The 15895-nt window shown below is 39.5% G+C and overlaps 1 protein-coding gene across 7 annotated transcripts in view; it reads right to left on the bottom strand.

The window, feature by feature from the left end:
• Window positions 1–3235: 3235 nt before the first annotated feature.
• Window positions 3236–15895, bottom strand: part of LOC119659198 (trithorax group protein osa) — a 403506-nt gene continuing 390846 nt past the window's right edge. For 5 of the 7 annotated variants that reach the window (XM_038067160.1, XM_038067164.1, XM_038067161.1 and 2 more), the window contains 5 exons: window positions 14479–14629; window positions 14227–14416; window positions 13513–13614; window positions 9741–9822; window positions 3236–9576 (listed from right to left, as the gene is read on the bottom strand). In XM_038067160.1, the coding sequence (XP_037923088.1) occupies window positions 6254–9576; window positions 9741–9822; window positions 13513–13614; window positions 14227–14416; window positions 14479–14629 (3848 nt within the window). In that variant the 3' untranslated portion in view covers window positions 3236–6253. The remainder of the gene's footprint in view (window positions 9577–9740; window positions 9823–13512; window positions 13615–14226; window positions 14417–14478; window positions 14630–15895) is intronic. The other 2 variants (XM_038067163.1, XM_038067166.1) reach the window with 1 other exon arrangement.

Here is a 15895-nt window from a genome sequence, read left to right as displayed (position 1 = left end):
GAATGTTAGGGGAGACCGAATAAAGAACCATTTATGTTAAGTCAAGCGAAACTTGTTTGTGCGTCATAACAGAAAACTATTATCCAAAGTATGTTACAGAGTTCGAAAAGAATAAATTCGAGGACAAACAAAACAAGCAAACGTACCATTACGGAACTTATTGGTTGTTTGAGGCATGTACAAACTATTATCGATGACCAACACCTGCACAGCTGTGAACTACTTCAGTAGAATCCAGAGCAAATATGCAGGTGCTCTGTGGAAAGGACTAGAACGGACTACTGAGGGACATCAAGGGAACAATTAACTACAACTCGGTACCCGTAAAACTTCGCCAGTGACCACGGCAAGAAGTCGTTGCAGCTGAGCAACTTTCAAGATCTGATCTGTGATCCTGGGAACAAAAACCCGAGGCATTAAACATCTCCGAAAGCTAGCATTCATTGGTCTAGTCTGTCTTAACAAATCGATGTGAAGTACAACTTCATCGGGATCTTGTCGAGAAGAATGCCAATACCTATTAAGTCACCCTGAAGGGTAGGTCAATATACCCACTAAAGAGTATCTCCAGATGAACACCGATTGGATGAGAAATTCAGCTTGTAAACTTGAGACAACTTCGATATATCTATTGAATTAGTGGAGTATGTCCATTTGCAATTCATGTATCTACATGCTAAGGTTTTATTTGAGCCCGAAAAGTAGCACTACCCAGATCCTCAACCGCCGCATCTACATCATTTTACGAAGCTTGACCAGGAAGTAGATGAACTTCATTCTTGAATAAAAGAATTGTATGTTAAACAAAATTGCAAGGAAAGTTTATGTCAATTCATTTTCCATGTGGTACAGGCTTTTCGCCGCCTTGACAATAGGATACCTTTTCCATCCATGCAAAAACCACACCTCATTCGTCAAGGTACTTAGTTTGTTTTCCATTTACCGTCTACTTCTGAGGCAAAATTTCGATCGAAATGACCACGACTTTTTGTATGAAGTTGAAGTTTTGAATTTTTAGTAAATGGAGGAATCGGTGTGCCATCACTGTGATAGCTGACTTTTTGTCTCAGGAGAGCTAGGAGCCATCCAAGCTTTATCGAACTTAGAAAATCAACTAACAATTCAAACTACTTAAGGAACTTACCAAGCACTAGAGTCAAAGTCAATTTGTGATATTCTATCAGTTCTTCTTGGGCATTCCATGTACTCCATCTTCTACAATTCCGGTATTTCTGCATTTGTTTCATATAAGAGGGATCTAGGGATTTATGGGAGCAACGCAGAGATTTGATTCAGAGTCACTCGCTGATCTTCACCAACAAGTTTTTTTTTCAACTTTTAATACCAACTTATCGTTCAATGTGAATTTATTTCGGGAACCAATTGCTCCCTTCGTTAAAATGCAGCATGGAGAGCTGTGGAGAAAAAACCACACTGATGAAAGGGACGACTGGTTTGCGAAGTACAGTATTTCTGATAATATAGTAAAAGTGTTTAAATAATATCCGAAATTTTCTTCCAATTGTTGAGCCAGTGACTAGCAAGTATGCTCAAAACTGCAAATATCCTGCTTCCTATACGTCGGGTCGTAATAAACATGCGTTCTGCCTTCATCAAACGTAAAACACCACTTGAACACGAGCGTTCACAGCACCTCCACCATAAACAATTTTGACCGTTGAGAAAATTTCAACTGCTGTTTGAGCGAAAAGAAAAGAACCAGCGCACACCTCGCATTTCATGAGATTTTTCATCAACATATTTTGTACAAAGCCACACTACGAGACGAATTTTCATAGTAAAAATATCTCGCCTGTGGTCCATTCTGTTTAGAAGAACTCCTACTATCACTCGGCGTTGTGAACCTTGAACAAAGAAATTCTCACAGCACGAAGAGCAACCAATAATTTTACTTTTCAGCGCTGCACCGCAAAAGTTTCCTTTCTTTCTGAAATCTAGTCAGAGATCAGCAGATTTCGTTTGTCCAACATCATTCACAACACCCCTTCCTCGACACTACTCAGTTCAGTTTATAGAGTATGTCCAGCAAATATGTGAGTGGTTGCTAGCAATGGAATAGTTTTCCACCGGGATCCACACCATTTCAATTGTTGTCTTCGAATCAAGTAACTAACCAGAGATCATAATAAAGATTGAAAATACCTGATTAGTTTGCTTGAATTATTCGCCTCATAGAAAAATGATAATCATGACGCCTCTCGAATATTCTGATGTCAGCTCTTCTGCTGATGGATCTGCTGGCAATAGCTATAGCGGATTGTAGCCATTGTTTCACTTTAAATCGTAAGCTTTCATGATATTCCATTGGGTTTTCGGCGTCGTGCACTGCAATTTTCTAGGATCTTCACTACTTTCTTGATATTGTTAACCAAAGTTCCAATTTGCAGAGATATGACACTGGTCCTCTTGCTCATGTCTTGACGCCAACAATGTTTCAATCATTTACAGGATGGGATCGTGTCTTGCTATCGTAATTTCGATGACGCTATTGCGTATAACTAAAGTCAAAAGAAAAAACTTTAGATTACACAACTATACAAGACAAATTTGAAGAGAATGTCTGATATAAGTCAAATGTTTGTTAATGCAGTAACACAAATGGGATCGACGCTCTTTTCATTCTATAGAGGAGAAAGTGATGAAGAGGGAACAATTGGTTCCCGAAATGCAGTATTTGTGTTAATACAATTACAAAAATTTAGGTAATATCCGAAATTCTCTTCATATTTATTTCTTTTGTTGAAGCAACGACTAACAAGTATGCATAAAACTTCAACTGTGATGTACAGAACTACGGCTGAATAACCGAGCTGAACAAAAATTCAATACTTTTTTTTTAAAAATTGAATTGAATTTTTGATACATTTCCTCGATAATCACTGAGGATGCTTGAGTTATCGCATTAAATTGAAACTAGCGTGAAAACGTGACGAAGGTTCAGCGTAGTAGTGTGTGTTGGAAGACGGAGAGCTCAACATGTTATTCTTTACGTTGATCGATCACAGGTTTTTTTTCGCGTGAGCTGGGTATCTTATCTTCTTTACGCCTAGCTATAAAGTGTCTGAATAAATTTCGCGAATGAAAGTTCTGATTGGTTTCAATTATCTATGGCAATTTTAAGAATTTCGCGGATCAATCCAGCACGCCCCGTTGGAAATATAACAATGCGCCAAAGAAAAAGACATTTATATCACCAATAATAAAAAAATCATTATTTTTATGATTCAATTACTATGTATATGTCGTATTTTTATATGTATATAATCATCATTCCATCATTTTATCTTTAAGCAATAGAATTATTTTAATAAATTTTACAGTTACATTATTTTCCATTCTTAAAGTTTTTTCTTCTTTAATTTTTTTTTAAATTATCTCGACGTATTACATCTCGCACATTTATCCCTCTCCTCGCTCGATCTCGCAGAATTAATCATCATCATTTAGATCATCAATATTTTTACTTTACTTAACTTTTTGTTTTTGTTTTCAGTTTTTTATTTAAAATATAACTACAATATTTTTTTTTTGTTTGTTTTATACTTTTACTTGCATTCTCTCGATCATCATCATCATGTATGGGTTCACCTATTCATCTATCGCTCGATCTACATGTAGAGTTAATAGTATAATAGCAAATAATGTTAAAATCTAGTTAGATAGAAAAAAAGAGAAATCTGCTCTCTATGCAATTAAGACTGTGGGGTGTGGGTTCTTTGTGTGTTTCCCTATGTCGCGTAAGTTTCTTACTCACTTCTAGCATGTCCATGTCGAATACATACTGCGCGCATCATTAACGAACGAGAAATAAACACGGATATATATAACATTAGAGTTTTACATTGAAAATAAAAAATGTTTCCTCGTAAATATAATAATAGAGAAAAAAAATAAAAAAGAAAATTATTTCACTTGCAACTTGCTTCGGGTCGTGTCCCTCTAGACTCTAAATATTTATATATATATATCGTAAAAATAGTATATATATTAACAATGTGTTTTTATCTCTTCTCTTAGCAAGATTTCCACTTCATTTTGTATGTTTTTGTTTTGGGTGCACGTTCGCGGCGTTCTCTCGAACCAACTTTATCTTGGTTTTTGTATTCATACTTTATAGAGGAGCAGCTCACACCACACAAAGGGACCTACCTAGTATCGTATATTTTGTTTTGTAATGGATTTGTTTAGTTTTTTTCTTTTCACAAGGGTCATTTTTTCATTTCTTTTGTGTTCTCTCCATGTCCGATCTAGAGTCTACAACTATTTTTACAACATCCATGCTTTAAATGACTTCGTTAAATCCACTCTCAACCTCTGTCCTAATTTATCTCATTCTTCCCTGCCTAGCTTCGTAGCAGATCTCAGTTTGTTGAATCATTTTTATTTTTTGGGTTTTTTTTGCTTGTTTGTTTTATTTAGTTAAATGTTATCGTTTTCCTTTTCTTTACAAACTACGGGCTAAACCACATTTTCCTTCTTAATTGTATTTTCAATGTTTATTACAATACATTCAAAATTGTTGATTAGATTTGATATTAAATTTGAAATCTTTTTACTTCCTTAGCTTTAAGAATTATTCTTCAATTTACTCGTTAAATAAATTAATAATTACAAAATGAAAAGCATATGATTAACTTTATTACTAATCCGAATTAAGAGTTTATGCTACATCCATATTTTATTTATATAAAAAAAAGAGAAACTAATCGTAAAACAGGGGATGGAAAAACAATCTTAAAAACTTCTTCATAGGGGATCATTCTTAAAAAAAATTTAAACTATGGTTACTAACGTATAGAGACAATATTTCACCGAGCGTAATTCTCCTCTCATTTTCATTTTGTATGTGCAATGCATGTGGGGGAGCAGAAGCAGCCGCCAATCCACTTCAATTCCCCGCACACTTTGGATCCTTATTCTTGTGTAGCGCATCAAATTCAATTTCCCTAAATGAAAAATCTACGACTATTTATAATACAGAAGGGAGCTTACTTAGCGTATGCGCTTGGCTTCAGTGAAAGTTTCCCCATCGTCACAGGACCGCCATTTATCTGCTGATGGTTCTCTCCTCCCTTTTCACATTTCCATAAATGTTAAATAGTTCTTTTACAACTTTCTTTTATAAGAAGAGTTTCTATGCAAAATTCTAATTGTTTTGTTCTTTACACAATGGTGCAAATGTCGAGCTACTCTACATACGATTCAAAAGTCAGGGGACGCAAGAAAGGAACATTTTTCAACTAATCACATCGATTTATATCAGAACGTAATGCCTTGCTAGCGACTCGTAACACTCAACCGCGCTTCTAGCTTGTCCCCCCAGAAAAAACATCTACTCCGGACTCAAAGTACTTGTAAATCCCTCTCAGTCCTTCGTCCTGCAAACTCCCAACTAACCACAACTTGTCCCTTTTCTTGCCGCTTGAATACAACTCATCTCCACTCAACCCCCTTTGAAAATTCTTTGAAATCTTCTAATTTTAAGCCACCATTTATATTCTAGTAGAATTAATTATACACGAATATTTATAAAAAATTTAAGAGTTCGTATAATCAATCACAGGAATATCCTAAAGACGTTTTTTTTTTCATTTCAATATATATTCAATTTGGTATATAAGTTGTGGATCGTTTGTATTTTGAATCGGATTTCTTGTAGCGATGCTTGCTCAACGATATCTTCAATCGGCACAGCAGCGTAAAACATGCTTCTTGTCCGACAATCGCCATTACCGCTCCTATATCTTTTTATATATTCAATTATTCACATCAAAGATCGAGAAACGATCTCAGAGAAGAAAAGTGTACACACACATAGAGAAGGAATTACTATTAATTAATAATTATTTCACACGCGCACTTTTTGTATTTTTACACATTTATATAATCACCGTTATCGCATGGTTTTTTTCAGCCCCCTGGAGACTTTGAGGAGGGTTTTCTTGCTCTGTTTTTTCTCTAATTTTACCGTCAGTTACTCTCTATCAATAATTACTAGCTTTTCTTTAAGAATAACATTATTATATATAATCGTAATAGTAGTTATATTTTAAAATGTACACAGTTGAAAGGGAGTGTTGTTGTTTTTTTTTTGTTATCTATCTTTTAACTTTTTTTTCCAGTATTTTCTCTATCCGTTTTCATTTAGCTTTCTTATCCTGCCCGTCGTCCTACATCGTCTCTGGCTTCTCTGCATTCTCTTTAAAAACTTGAGAAGTAATCATTTTTTCCACTACGCAACGGCTGCAGTTGTGGCATTTGTTGAATTACTATTATTACTATTACTACTGCTACTACTGTTACTATTTGTTGTTGCTGCTGTCGCTGCAGCAGCTGCAGTTGCTGAACCGGCAGCTGCTACTGTTGTACTAAGATTATTACTCTTACTGTTATTATTAGCATTTGAACTAATCGCCGTCGTGTTGTTGTTGATGCTATTATTACCGGAAGGAGCGGTAGGCGTCATTAAACAAGTGCTATTGCCCCCGCCGCCACTGCTATTACTTCCCTCAGCGACCAGTCCACTCCCGCTGAAACTGCTGACCACGCCCGTCGTGCTATTACTACTGCTAGAACCGCTACTATTACTACAATTACTACTGCTATTACTATTGCTACAATTGTTGAAATTTGTTTGTTGTTGCTGCTGCGAAACAGCCTGTTGTTGATCGCCACCGCTGTAGTTGCTTATGCTGCTGCCGAAGTTGCTGATGCTGTTATTGCTCGTCCCACTGCTGCTGCTACTGTTATTAGTCTCCGAGCCGTGTCCCGACGTATTCAGCCCGCTCGAGGTAAGCCCCGGTGACACTGATGAACCCATTAAGATACTGTTGCCGCTATTATCCTTCCCAACGTCCCTCTCATTCTTTTTCCGACTCGGTTGCCGCTCTTGCAAATCACCACCGAAACTAATTCGATACTGAGACGAGAACTTGAACTCAGTCGAGGTCATTGGTCCACCGCCTCGAGAAACCTGGAACAGCACCTTCGAGATGATCAAAGCGACGTGTTGATCAAGTATGTGGCTCATAACTAAGCCTAACAGCCTTTGTTCTTGTTGCATGAATAACGGTCGGTTATCCGGGTGGCGTGCCAAATGAAGCAAAGTACCCGCAGCACGCCTCAGCATATCCAAACTAGTTCCCATCGAGTCTGGATTCTCACGCAGATGATTAATTCCATGTTGATTAGCTACACCCAATGCAGTTTGTTCCGCCTGTTCAATGAACGCCACAAGATACGAAATACAAGGGCTTTGCAGAGCAACCGTTCGCGACATCGCAGTATCCGCCGCAGCCAAATAATGCAGCAAATTCACGGAGAACTCCCGCAGAACCTGCTCTTCATTCCGGCACAAATGCCTTGTTAGGACACCACACAATTTTTCCAAGCGCGAAAAAGGCGGCGTAGCAATCACCAGGTCCACATTTGCATCCGTCACGCAAAGCTTACACAATGCCTCCAATGCAAGTCGTTGCGGTGAAAGGGAAGAGTTAACACCGCATGATGGGAACGGATCTTGACCATGAGCAGAAGGACACACAGCCCAGTGCAGAAGACCATCCAAAACAGGCCTGGTTATCACCTCATCATACTTCGATAGCTCCAAATGACCAGCAATGTTCGCTATTGCCACCAGCATATTCTCTCGGATCTGAATCAGGTAGTCCCACCACCACTCGTTCTCTCCTTGCAGCGAACTACAAGAATCAGAGAAATCTGTATCCTCCTCTCTGTCATAATTCCTAGTTTTCTGCGTCCGGGCCAAGTGCTCGTGATGAAGCAACAGCAATTTGCCCAGAATTGCCAAAAATGTTGCAGATTTCGCCAAAACACTCTCATTTCCAGGAACGAATGTAAGATTTCTGAAGATATTTGATATACATATACAACGTCGAGCTAATGTATCACACGACTCGTTCACCAAGTACAGGCTCGACTCATCACGTGTGTAGCACTCGTCCTCAAAGTCGCTCATTCGACGACGCTTCAATATAGCTGCAGGATCGCGGACAGTTTTCTTAGGGTCGAATTTCTCCTCCTTCCGACTATCAGCGTTATCACACCGTTCACGTCTAATGCTAGACAATCCGACATCATCCGGTGACTTACTGTCAGTCTTCGACTTTTCGTCTTGGCTGGTGGCATCATCTGGACTTGATTCGAGCTGTTGCGGGCCATTCGGTACCCTAGGTTCAATTTCCATATCGACTTCGCGGCAATCGCTGTCAATATGTTCTTTTTTGATCACAATTGCTTCATCTACCTCCGTTTTAATCTCAGCCTTAATATCTAAGCCTGCATTTTTGCCAGCATTTGCAGCGCCCCATTCTTTCAGTTTGGCTCTTTTCGACGATTCTGTTAGGCCATTTTTCGCAGCCAATTTCCGCTTCCTTTCATAGGCAAATGTGTATCCTCCCTTTTCTCGCTTTACATTACAATTGTCCTGTTCATTTTCATCTTGGCCATGAGGACCCTCATCGAACAGATCCTCATCGTGTTTGTCTTTTTTATCACTTTTAATGTATCGCGAAAATGGAATGTTTACTGTTTCCGCTCGGAATACGTCCATGATGGTGTCATGCGGATGAGGCTCTACATGTCCATAAGTCCAGGGATTGCTTCCGATCGCTGTACTTAGCTGGTAATTCTTATTTGAATCGTGATCCCATTTTCTAGGCAGGTCAGATACGAAGATATCTTCTTCGGCGTTTTGTATTCGTACAGGAACTCCTTTCCGTGATACCATTGTATAGTTTGGACTCGAAGTAAGTATTAGCACTCTCTCGTCAGGACTTGGTGGTTCAGTTATCTGCCCAAAGTCAACTGCGGGCGTTTCTTCATCTTGCCTGGTCAAACAATTCCATCCGTATCCATGTTTATCTTCGGCATCTGGATCGAACATGTCTGATAAATTCTTCTGGAAATGGTCCATTAGCAAATTGAGTAAGCCGGGCAGATGGGCGAGACCGAAATAGTGAACTGCTGAGTCATCGAATAGCAAGATATTCAGAATATCCAACGCCCAAGTGCTTTCAGCCAGTAGTCCTGACTTCAATGACATGAATATCCTCCAAGGATCAACAGGACAAACTTCTGCTTTTCCCAAACGCTTTCTTCTATATAAAACTGGCGTAGTCGCTTCCACACTATCGGGTGGAAAGACAATTTCACGCTTCTGTTGTTGCGCAGGTGCCTGAAATCCGGGTTGAGGTGCGGCTGGTTGGGGTTGAGTTGGTTTCACACTAGCTGGCTGTGGCGGAGGCATAAATGGTTTTCCACTGCTGCGCTGTGGCGGCCGTAGAGGTGACGTCTGACTAGTAGGTGTGGCCGGACTGCTCATATTACCCCATTGCGGCGGTTGTTGACTGGCCGCAGCCGGCGGATATTGTTGTTGATTTTGTGGCGGGTAACGATGCTGTTCGGCCCATTGTACAGGCGATGGTTGACCGGGGGCAGGTGGAACGGGCGGCCGTTGACCACTGTTCCATTGTTGCGGACCTGGTTGCGGTGGATATTGACCGCGATATTGACCGGTGTTGTTGGGCCATCCACCTGAAAATTGAGAAATGTAGATTCAATATTTTTTCACATAATTCAGTACGTTATAGCGATTATTGAATTGTCCGAATTCGACAGAATATTGAACGGGAAAAACATTTTACCCAAAAGTCATTTAAAATAAAACATGAAGTAATGGCATTGCTTTGATTACTTACCGTACATCTGTGGCCGCTGTCCATATGGCGGGTATGGCTGTGTATCTTTTGCAAAGTCAGGATGTCGACGAGGCTGTGCATTCTAAAATAAAATAAAATTGGTAATTAGAATGGTCAGACAGAATTTATAATAATTCATATTCAATTGTAAAACCAGGCACCAGAACTTAGAAGACAAAAACTACTAACCCCAACAAAATAACAATGAAAGGTTTTCCTTTTTACCAGAAAATTTGTACTTTATTGTATTCAAGAGGAAGGATTGGAAATCGATGAATATCAGGAGTATATGGAAGGGTCGGAAAAGGAATATAAAGCAAATATTTATTCTAAACATAAAATGCTGCATTGAAAAAGGGTCGAACTGGTTCCCGAAATACGATTTTTGAATAATAAAATAAATTTTAAGCAGAAACCCAAGGAGCGCGGATGCAGATGCTATCGGGACTCTAACGCCCTGCCCGACAGATGCTCTCAATTTTCTCCGGCCCATGGACGTCCACATTAAATTCGTTGGAGCGTGCAGTGCTGTCAAAACTACGTGAGTCCGTATGTTGGACAGCCAAGACCTACGGGCATAGTAATATCCTAAGCGAAATACCTTTGGAATTCTGGGCGTTCCCTATGGACTATACCATACGCAAGCCGAGCTTCACGAAAAACTTTGCTGTGGACTTTCCAACTAGGGCAGAGTAGATCAAAGATTGTCTGTGGAGTCGGTGCGTGAATTTTCTCGGATACACACAGTGTAACCTTTTCCTGTTTGGAAGCGAGATCAGCTCAACTAGATATTAGTCTCAATCGAAGCTTGATCCGGGTAATATCGTTGCTATATCGTCTCAATGGGGATAGTGCATCAACCACATCTACCCGCCATCATTGCTAGTTTGCGGAGATGTATTTCAGTTCCCTCCTAATGTGTCAAATCATCACTGCTTTGAGTGGCTTTTAGGTCGTCTCCATCGTCTTGCAATGCCCATATTGTACGGGAATATCCTTATTTCCAACGCGATTGTAGTGGATTATGCAACTAATCCAGTACAATATGTTCGACTCTATAAATATAGCGTATAGTCAGTTCTTTTATGACTGCTCAGCATTTGGGACCATGAAAGATTTACAGGGCGAAAGTCGCTGATCCAGATTTTAAAATTAAGGCACTGATCCATCAATCGCAAAGGATGCCACAGTTGCGGAGCGTCACTTCAGACAAATTGTGTTAATAGGTGAAGTAATTTGATCGTGCGGCAGTGAGTCGTTACTAACAGTGATCATTTCAGCCTGAACAGATTCAGCTGTAGGATGCTCAAATTTAACTGCAAAAATTACTGCATGAGGCGAAATTTGAATGAATTGCTGAAAATCAGCTTTGCTATGAGACGTTGAATGTGTTTTCCTGGTAGTAAACGTTGCCGTGGGGGAAACATGACAGATGAATTTATCGAGTAAGCAGTAGTGTAGGGAGGGCGATGCGTCTCTATGGGTATAAAAACGACGTGCGCCGAGATGATTATGCTACAGTTCTTGAGAAAATTTAAGTGAATGCTCCCCAAAATTTAGCCGAATTTCTATCATATTGAAACAATTTTATTGATGCTTTATCAACCATGATCCTCCTTTATATTCAGTTTATCGAACCTTTGAGGTGGAGTATTTCGCATAATAGAGCTCAACTTCAATGTTATCAGATCATGTTGTTTTTCTGTCTTCATTGGCATCATTGTCTTTTCAACTTCGATGGCGTTGATATGAACTTACGAATGTAAATAACCAATATTATCCGGTTAAAAACGCCAATAGGTTTCGAAGCCGGAGGTCTCACATCATTTCCTTTGTAAATTTTGGTATTCAAGGAGACATAATGCATGTCAGAGTGCTTAAAGATGATTTGAATGATTCGAAGAAGAAAAAGGCAACTTGGTTTGTACTTCACGTACAAACACAATTTGGGCCTATCAATCATGTACATACTTGGCGAATCTGATACAACCTTGATATGTATAAACTCTTTGATGACCAACCAATATTTGTTCTGATTAAGCTTTGAAGCGTGGAATGGACTGGGCACATCGAACGAGGAGCGAGTACTTAAGAGAGTATTCAAAAAACTAAATGCCATGGAAAAGCGAAGTTGAATCAGAAAACGAAATGATAAATATCAAGAACCGCAGGAGTCGAGTATATTGGATGCGATCTTGCAAGGAAAACAGAGTCTGAAGTGGCTCGTAGTGCCATCAGAAGAAATCAGAAGTAAGAATATTACAACTTCTTTATAATCACTGATCACGTACTTCGGCAGCGACTGAAGAAGGCAGCATTCTCCAGCGCTCTTTTTGCGGTGAAGCCTTCTGTCTATTCTAGCATTCTAAGGTGTGTGTGTGTGTGTTTGTGTGTATGGTGGGGGAGAAGCTACAGCTTCTGAGCACCCAGGCCGTGTTGGCCCATTGTACGCGCCTCCCCCGTCTAACGGAATATTCCGGATTCGTTAACGTATCGCAGGATTTCCGTTAGTGGATGTGATGCTACCCGTCGCAATTGGAGGATATCGACACCAAAGATCTGATGCCTGATGCGTCCATAGGCAGGGCATTCACATAGGAAATGCTGGATTCCGCTTCCTCATTACAGGAGGGACACGTATCATCTGCGGTAATTCCTATTCTGAACATATGCCCAGCTAGTGAATTGTGGCCTGTCAGAATGCCCACAATACACCTACAAGTCCTCCTGCTTTTTGACAGGATAAACTTTGCGGTACGTATGTTGGGTTCTGGCAGAAAAAGTTTGGTGTGTCGAACAGCATTTAGGCTCTGCCACCTGTCGTTATGGAAAACTTGTTCCCAGTTTTTGAAAACAGATTTAGCCAATGCTACTGATACCCCAATTGCTGGCTCCGGTCCCGGCATAGGGGAGATTGACCCCTCTTTCGCTAAAGCGTCCGAGATTTCATTTCTCTCTATGCCACAGTGACCAGGTACCCAGAGTAGTTCCACCGTATTGAATCTAGACGTAGCGTTCAAACGGTTTCTGCATTCCTGAACGATTTTCGAGGTGATCAAAGGACTGCTCAATGCCCTCAGTGCAGCTTGACTGTCACTGCAGATTGCGATGCGCCTGCCCTTCAGCCGCTCGTCAATCACCCAGTTTGCCACCCTTAGGATCGCATAAACTTCGGCTTGAAAAACCGTTGCATATTGTCCCAAAGGAAATGCCCATTTCTCGTTTTTATTCGAGAGGTAGACTCCGGCTCCAGAACTCTCTTCTGTTTTTGAGCCATCGGTGTAGAAGACTTCCGTATATCCCGCCACGCATTCCTCTGGGTCTTCCCACTCCTCTCCATTCTAAGATAGTACACAAGCGTTGCTCAAAAGAAGTAGTAAGAAGTGGAGGACTTTTGCTCTTACGACTTGTCCCTTTATTTTAGATCTGTAATCCCAATTTTTTTCTATGTATACGCCCAACACTTAATATAATTATAAAACAACATAGTCGGAATCTCAGGAGATTTCCATTGAAATTAGAAACTACTAGCCGCCACCAATTAGCACGATGTTACCTTAGAGAGTAATTTTAGCACAAAGGATTAAAATATCAAGAGAAGCAATACACGCTCTTTCTCACTGCTGATTTATCTAGGACATCTATGACCATTATAATCCCAAATAGGTAATCCCTTTTCCCACCACCATTTCTTAAATATTAAACTTAATCAAGCCAAATAGTTAATGTGTTAGAAATTTCTTTTTTTTTCAATATTTATTAATACACATACGTTGTGATGATAGGACGTTTTAGCAGGAGACATTGGGGCTACAAGCTGTCGAGCTAGTTGTGAACTCATATTAACAGAATTTGACGTAGAATTTTTCGACATCTAATAAATAATAACAAATAACGAAATTGTGTAAATTAACATCGAAAAAACAACAAACGGCCAAAAATAATGGATGAATGAATGTATGAGGATGATTTTGATTTTCGTTTTTTTTGAATGAGCAATAAAACAGAATAATTTTGATGATTTGAATTTGAATGTTTCACAACTTTCGCGTCAATTACTTGATTCAAGCTCATGTGAGCTTATTTTTGCGATTTTTTATTTTTAATTTTGCACAGAAAACAAACACTGAAGGTAAAAACGAACAGTAACACAGTAAAACAACAAACAAAACATCGATAATTAGAAGTGCATTTACATGAAGAGTGAAGAAAATCTGAGGAGTTTGATTGTGACGAATGATTTCCAGAGCTAAGGGTGAATATTCATAATCTGTCTGCAGTAAAAACTATGGCGTTTGTAAGGATAATGGGAGTCAATTACGTGCTTCAAATGTGACCGTTCAAATAAACTCTTATTGTTTTACATGTACCGCGTTCAGTATTGGCTTTCTAAGTTCTTCGTTGATAAAAAAAATCAGTCAACCAAACTCCAAACACAGATCAACTTCAAATGAATAAAATTTATTGAAACAATTATAACACTAACCTGTTCCGGCTGCCGATAGTACTCTTGCTGTGGTGGAACTGGTGGATACGAGCCAGGTGCTCCTGGAGGATTTTGTGTCCCCGATGTAGGTGGCACTGGTGGTTGCGCTGCCCCGGCAGGTGGTTGATTGTATGGTCGCGGCGGTTGAGGACCATACGGTGGATAGGTATTTGATGTGGGAGGTGTATTTCTGAAAAAAAAAACATATTGTAACAATTTCACGCCAACTTGCTTCCAATTTAGATAACTTACGAATCCCCTTCATATGACGGATACATTGTCCTGTTTGGTGGCGGGAATTGTCCCTGCGTTGGTGGATACTGTCCAGGCGGTGCTGCTGGTCCATATTGTTCATTTGCACCATACTGATTGTAACCACCTGGCTGTCCTTGGTATGGAGCACCTAAAGAATTGAATTGGAAAATATTTATTGTGCCTGGGATAATTTTCACGTTCTGATAGTTCTACATGGGGGATAGGAATACAAGAATAACATTATGACGAAAATGTAAAAGAAATATCAATCCAGACAACATTTGAGAAAGTTTTCAACTACTCAATTCAACGAAAATATTCTCAACGCTAAAAAAAATCGGAAAATTAAAGTTTATTTTCAACAAAACACCAACATCATGACAACTACGTAAATAGATTCAATAGCAGATGCATTGTTATGTGAAATTAATTAATATATTACTTCCTACTAACTCTTGTTGAATTAACTTTATTCGACTCCTGCAGTTTAGGCAACTGAAGAAAAGCGAAGGAACCGTAGAAAAGGTTGGGATAATTCTCGCAATCAACTGATACCAATTTTCGCTTCTAACGAGGTGTACTCTTGAATACCAATTTTCAAAAAGGGATTGTATCGATCGTGGAAAAATGGCGACAGAGGCTTCTTTGAGGGTATCGCCATATCATTCGTGATGACGATAATTCACTTGTCTGAACATCGAAGTAAATGGGAAACGAACAAAATGCCAACCGAAATAACGATGGCTCAACTCAGTAGATGGTGACTTGAGAGCCTCGTGACTTCATCCAGATCAAGTCTTTGGCCAAGCAAAATGGCGTAACTGATCAAGAGCCGACCCTGCTTCTGAACGAGAAAAAGGCTAAAGAAAAAGGATGAACTGTACTCCCTCTAGTGAGTTTAAATGTCGTTTAGAATATAAGGATGGACTCTTAAGAGACTACGCAGATATCATTAGGTTATATGTAAAAAATTGTACCATATTAGGAAGTCAGAATTGGATCGAGCGAGACTACGAAAACATTATATACCCCCAGAAATCATAAATCAATGTGGTTGCATTAGCCGTTACGTAAAGCGGAGAAGCAAGGTATGACTCGGTAAGAAAGAAGTTTGGTGAATTATAAAGCAGGAAACGAACAAAACCGCGTACAATGGACACTTCACATTGAAGCATTGAAACCCGGCGTCTACTTCAAAATGAAATACAATGGTTCCCAAGGTCCGAAATTTTAGGAAATGTCGGTATTCCATGTTATCTGCACAAGATATGTAGGGTTCTGTAGAATTGTTCATGTTGATCTAGGAGAAACAAAGCGTGTATCGTATTAATCCTATTAGCATATTGTATTATTGTCACTCCACATTAGATGCCGCAGCACGTTCGCTAGATGGGATATGGTACGCTCGAATACA

The sequence above is a fragment of the Hermetia illucens genome, chromosome 6, assembly GCF_905115235.1.
Source record: "Hermetia illucens chromosome 6, iHerIll2.2.curated.20191125, whole genome shotgun sequence".
In the NCBI taxonomy this organism is placed as follows: domain Eukaryota; kingdom Metazoa; phylum Arthropoda; class Insecta; order Diptera; family Stratiomyidae; genus Hermetia; species Hermetia illucens.
The sequence above is the reverse complement of the archived record's forward strand: the minus strand, read 5'-3'. Positions and strand labels throughout refer to the sequence as shown.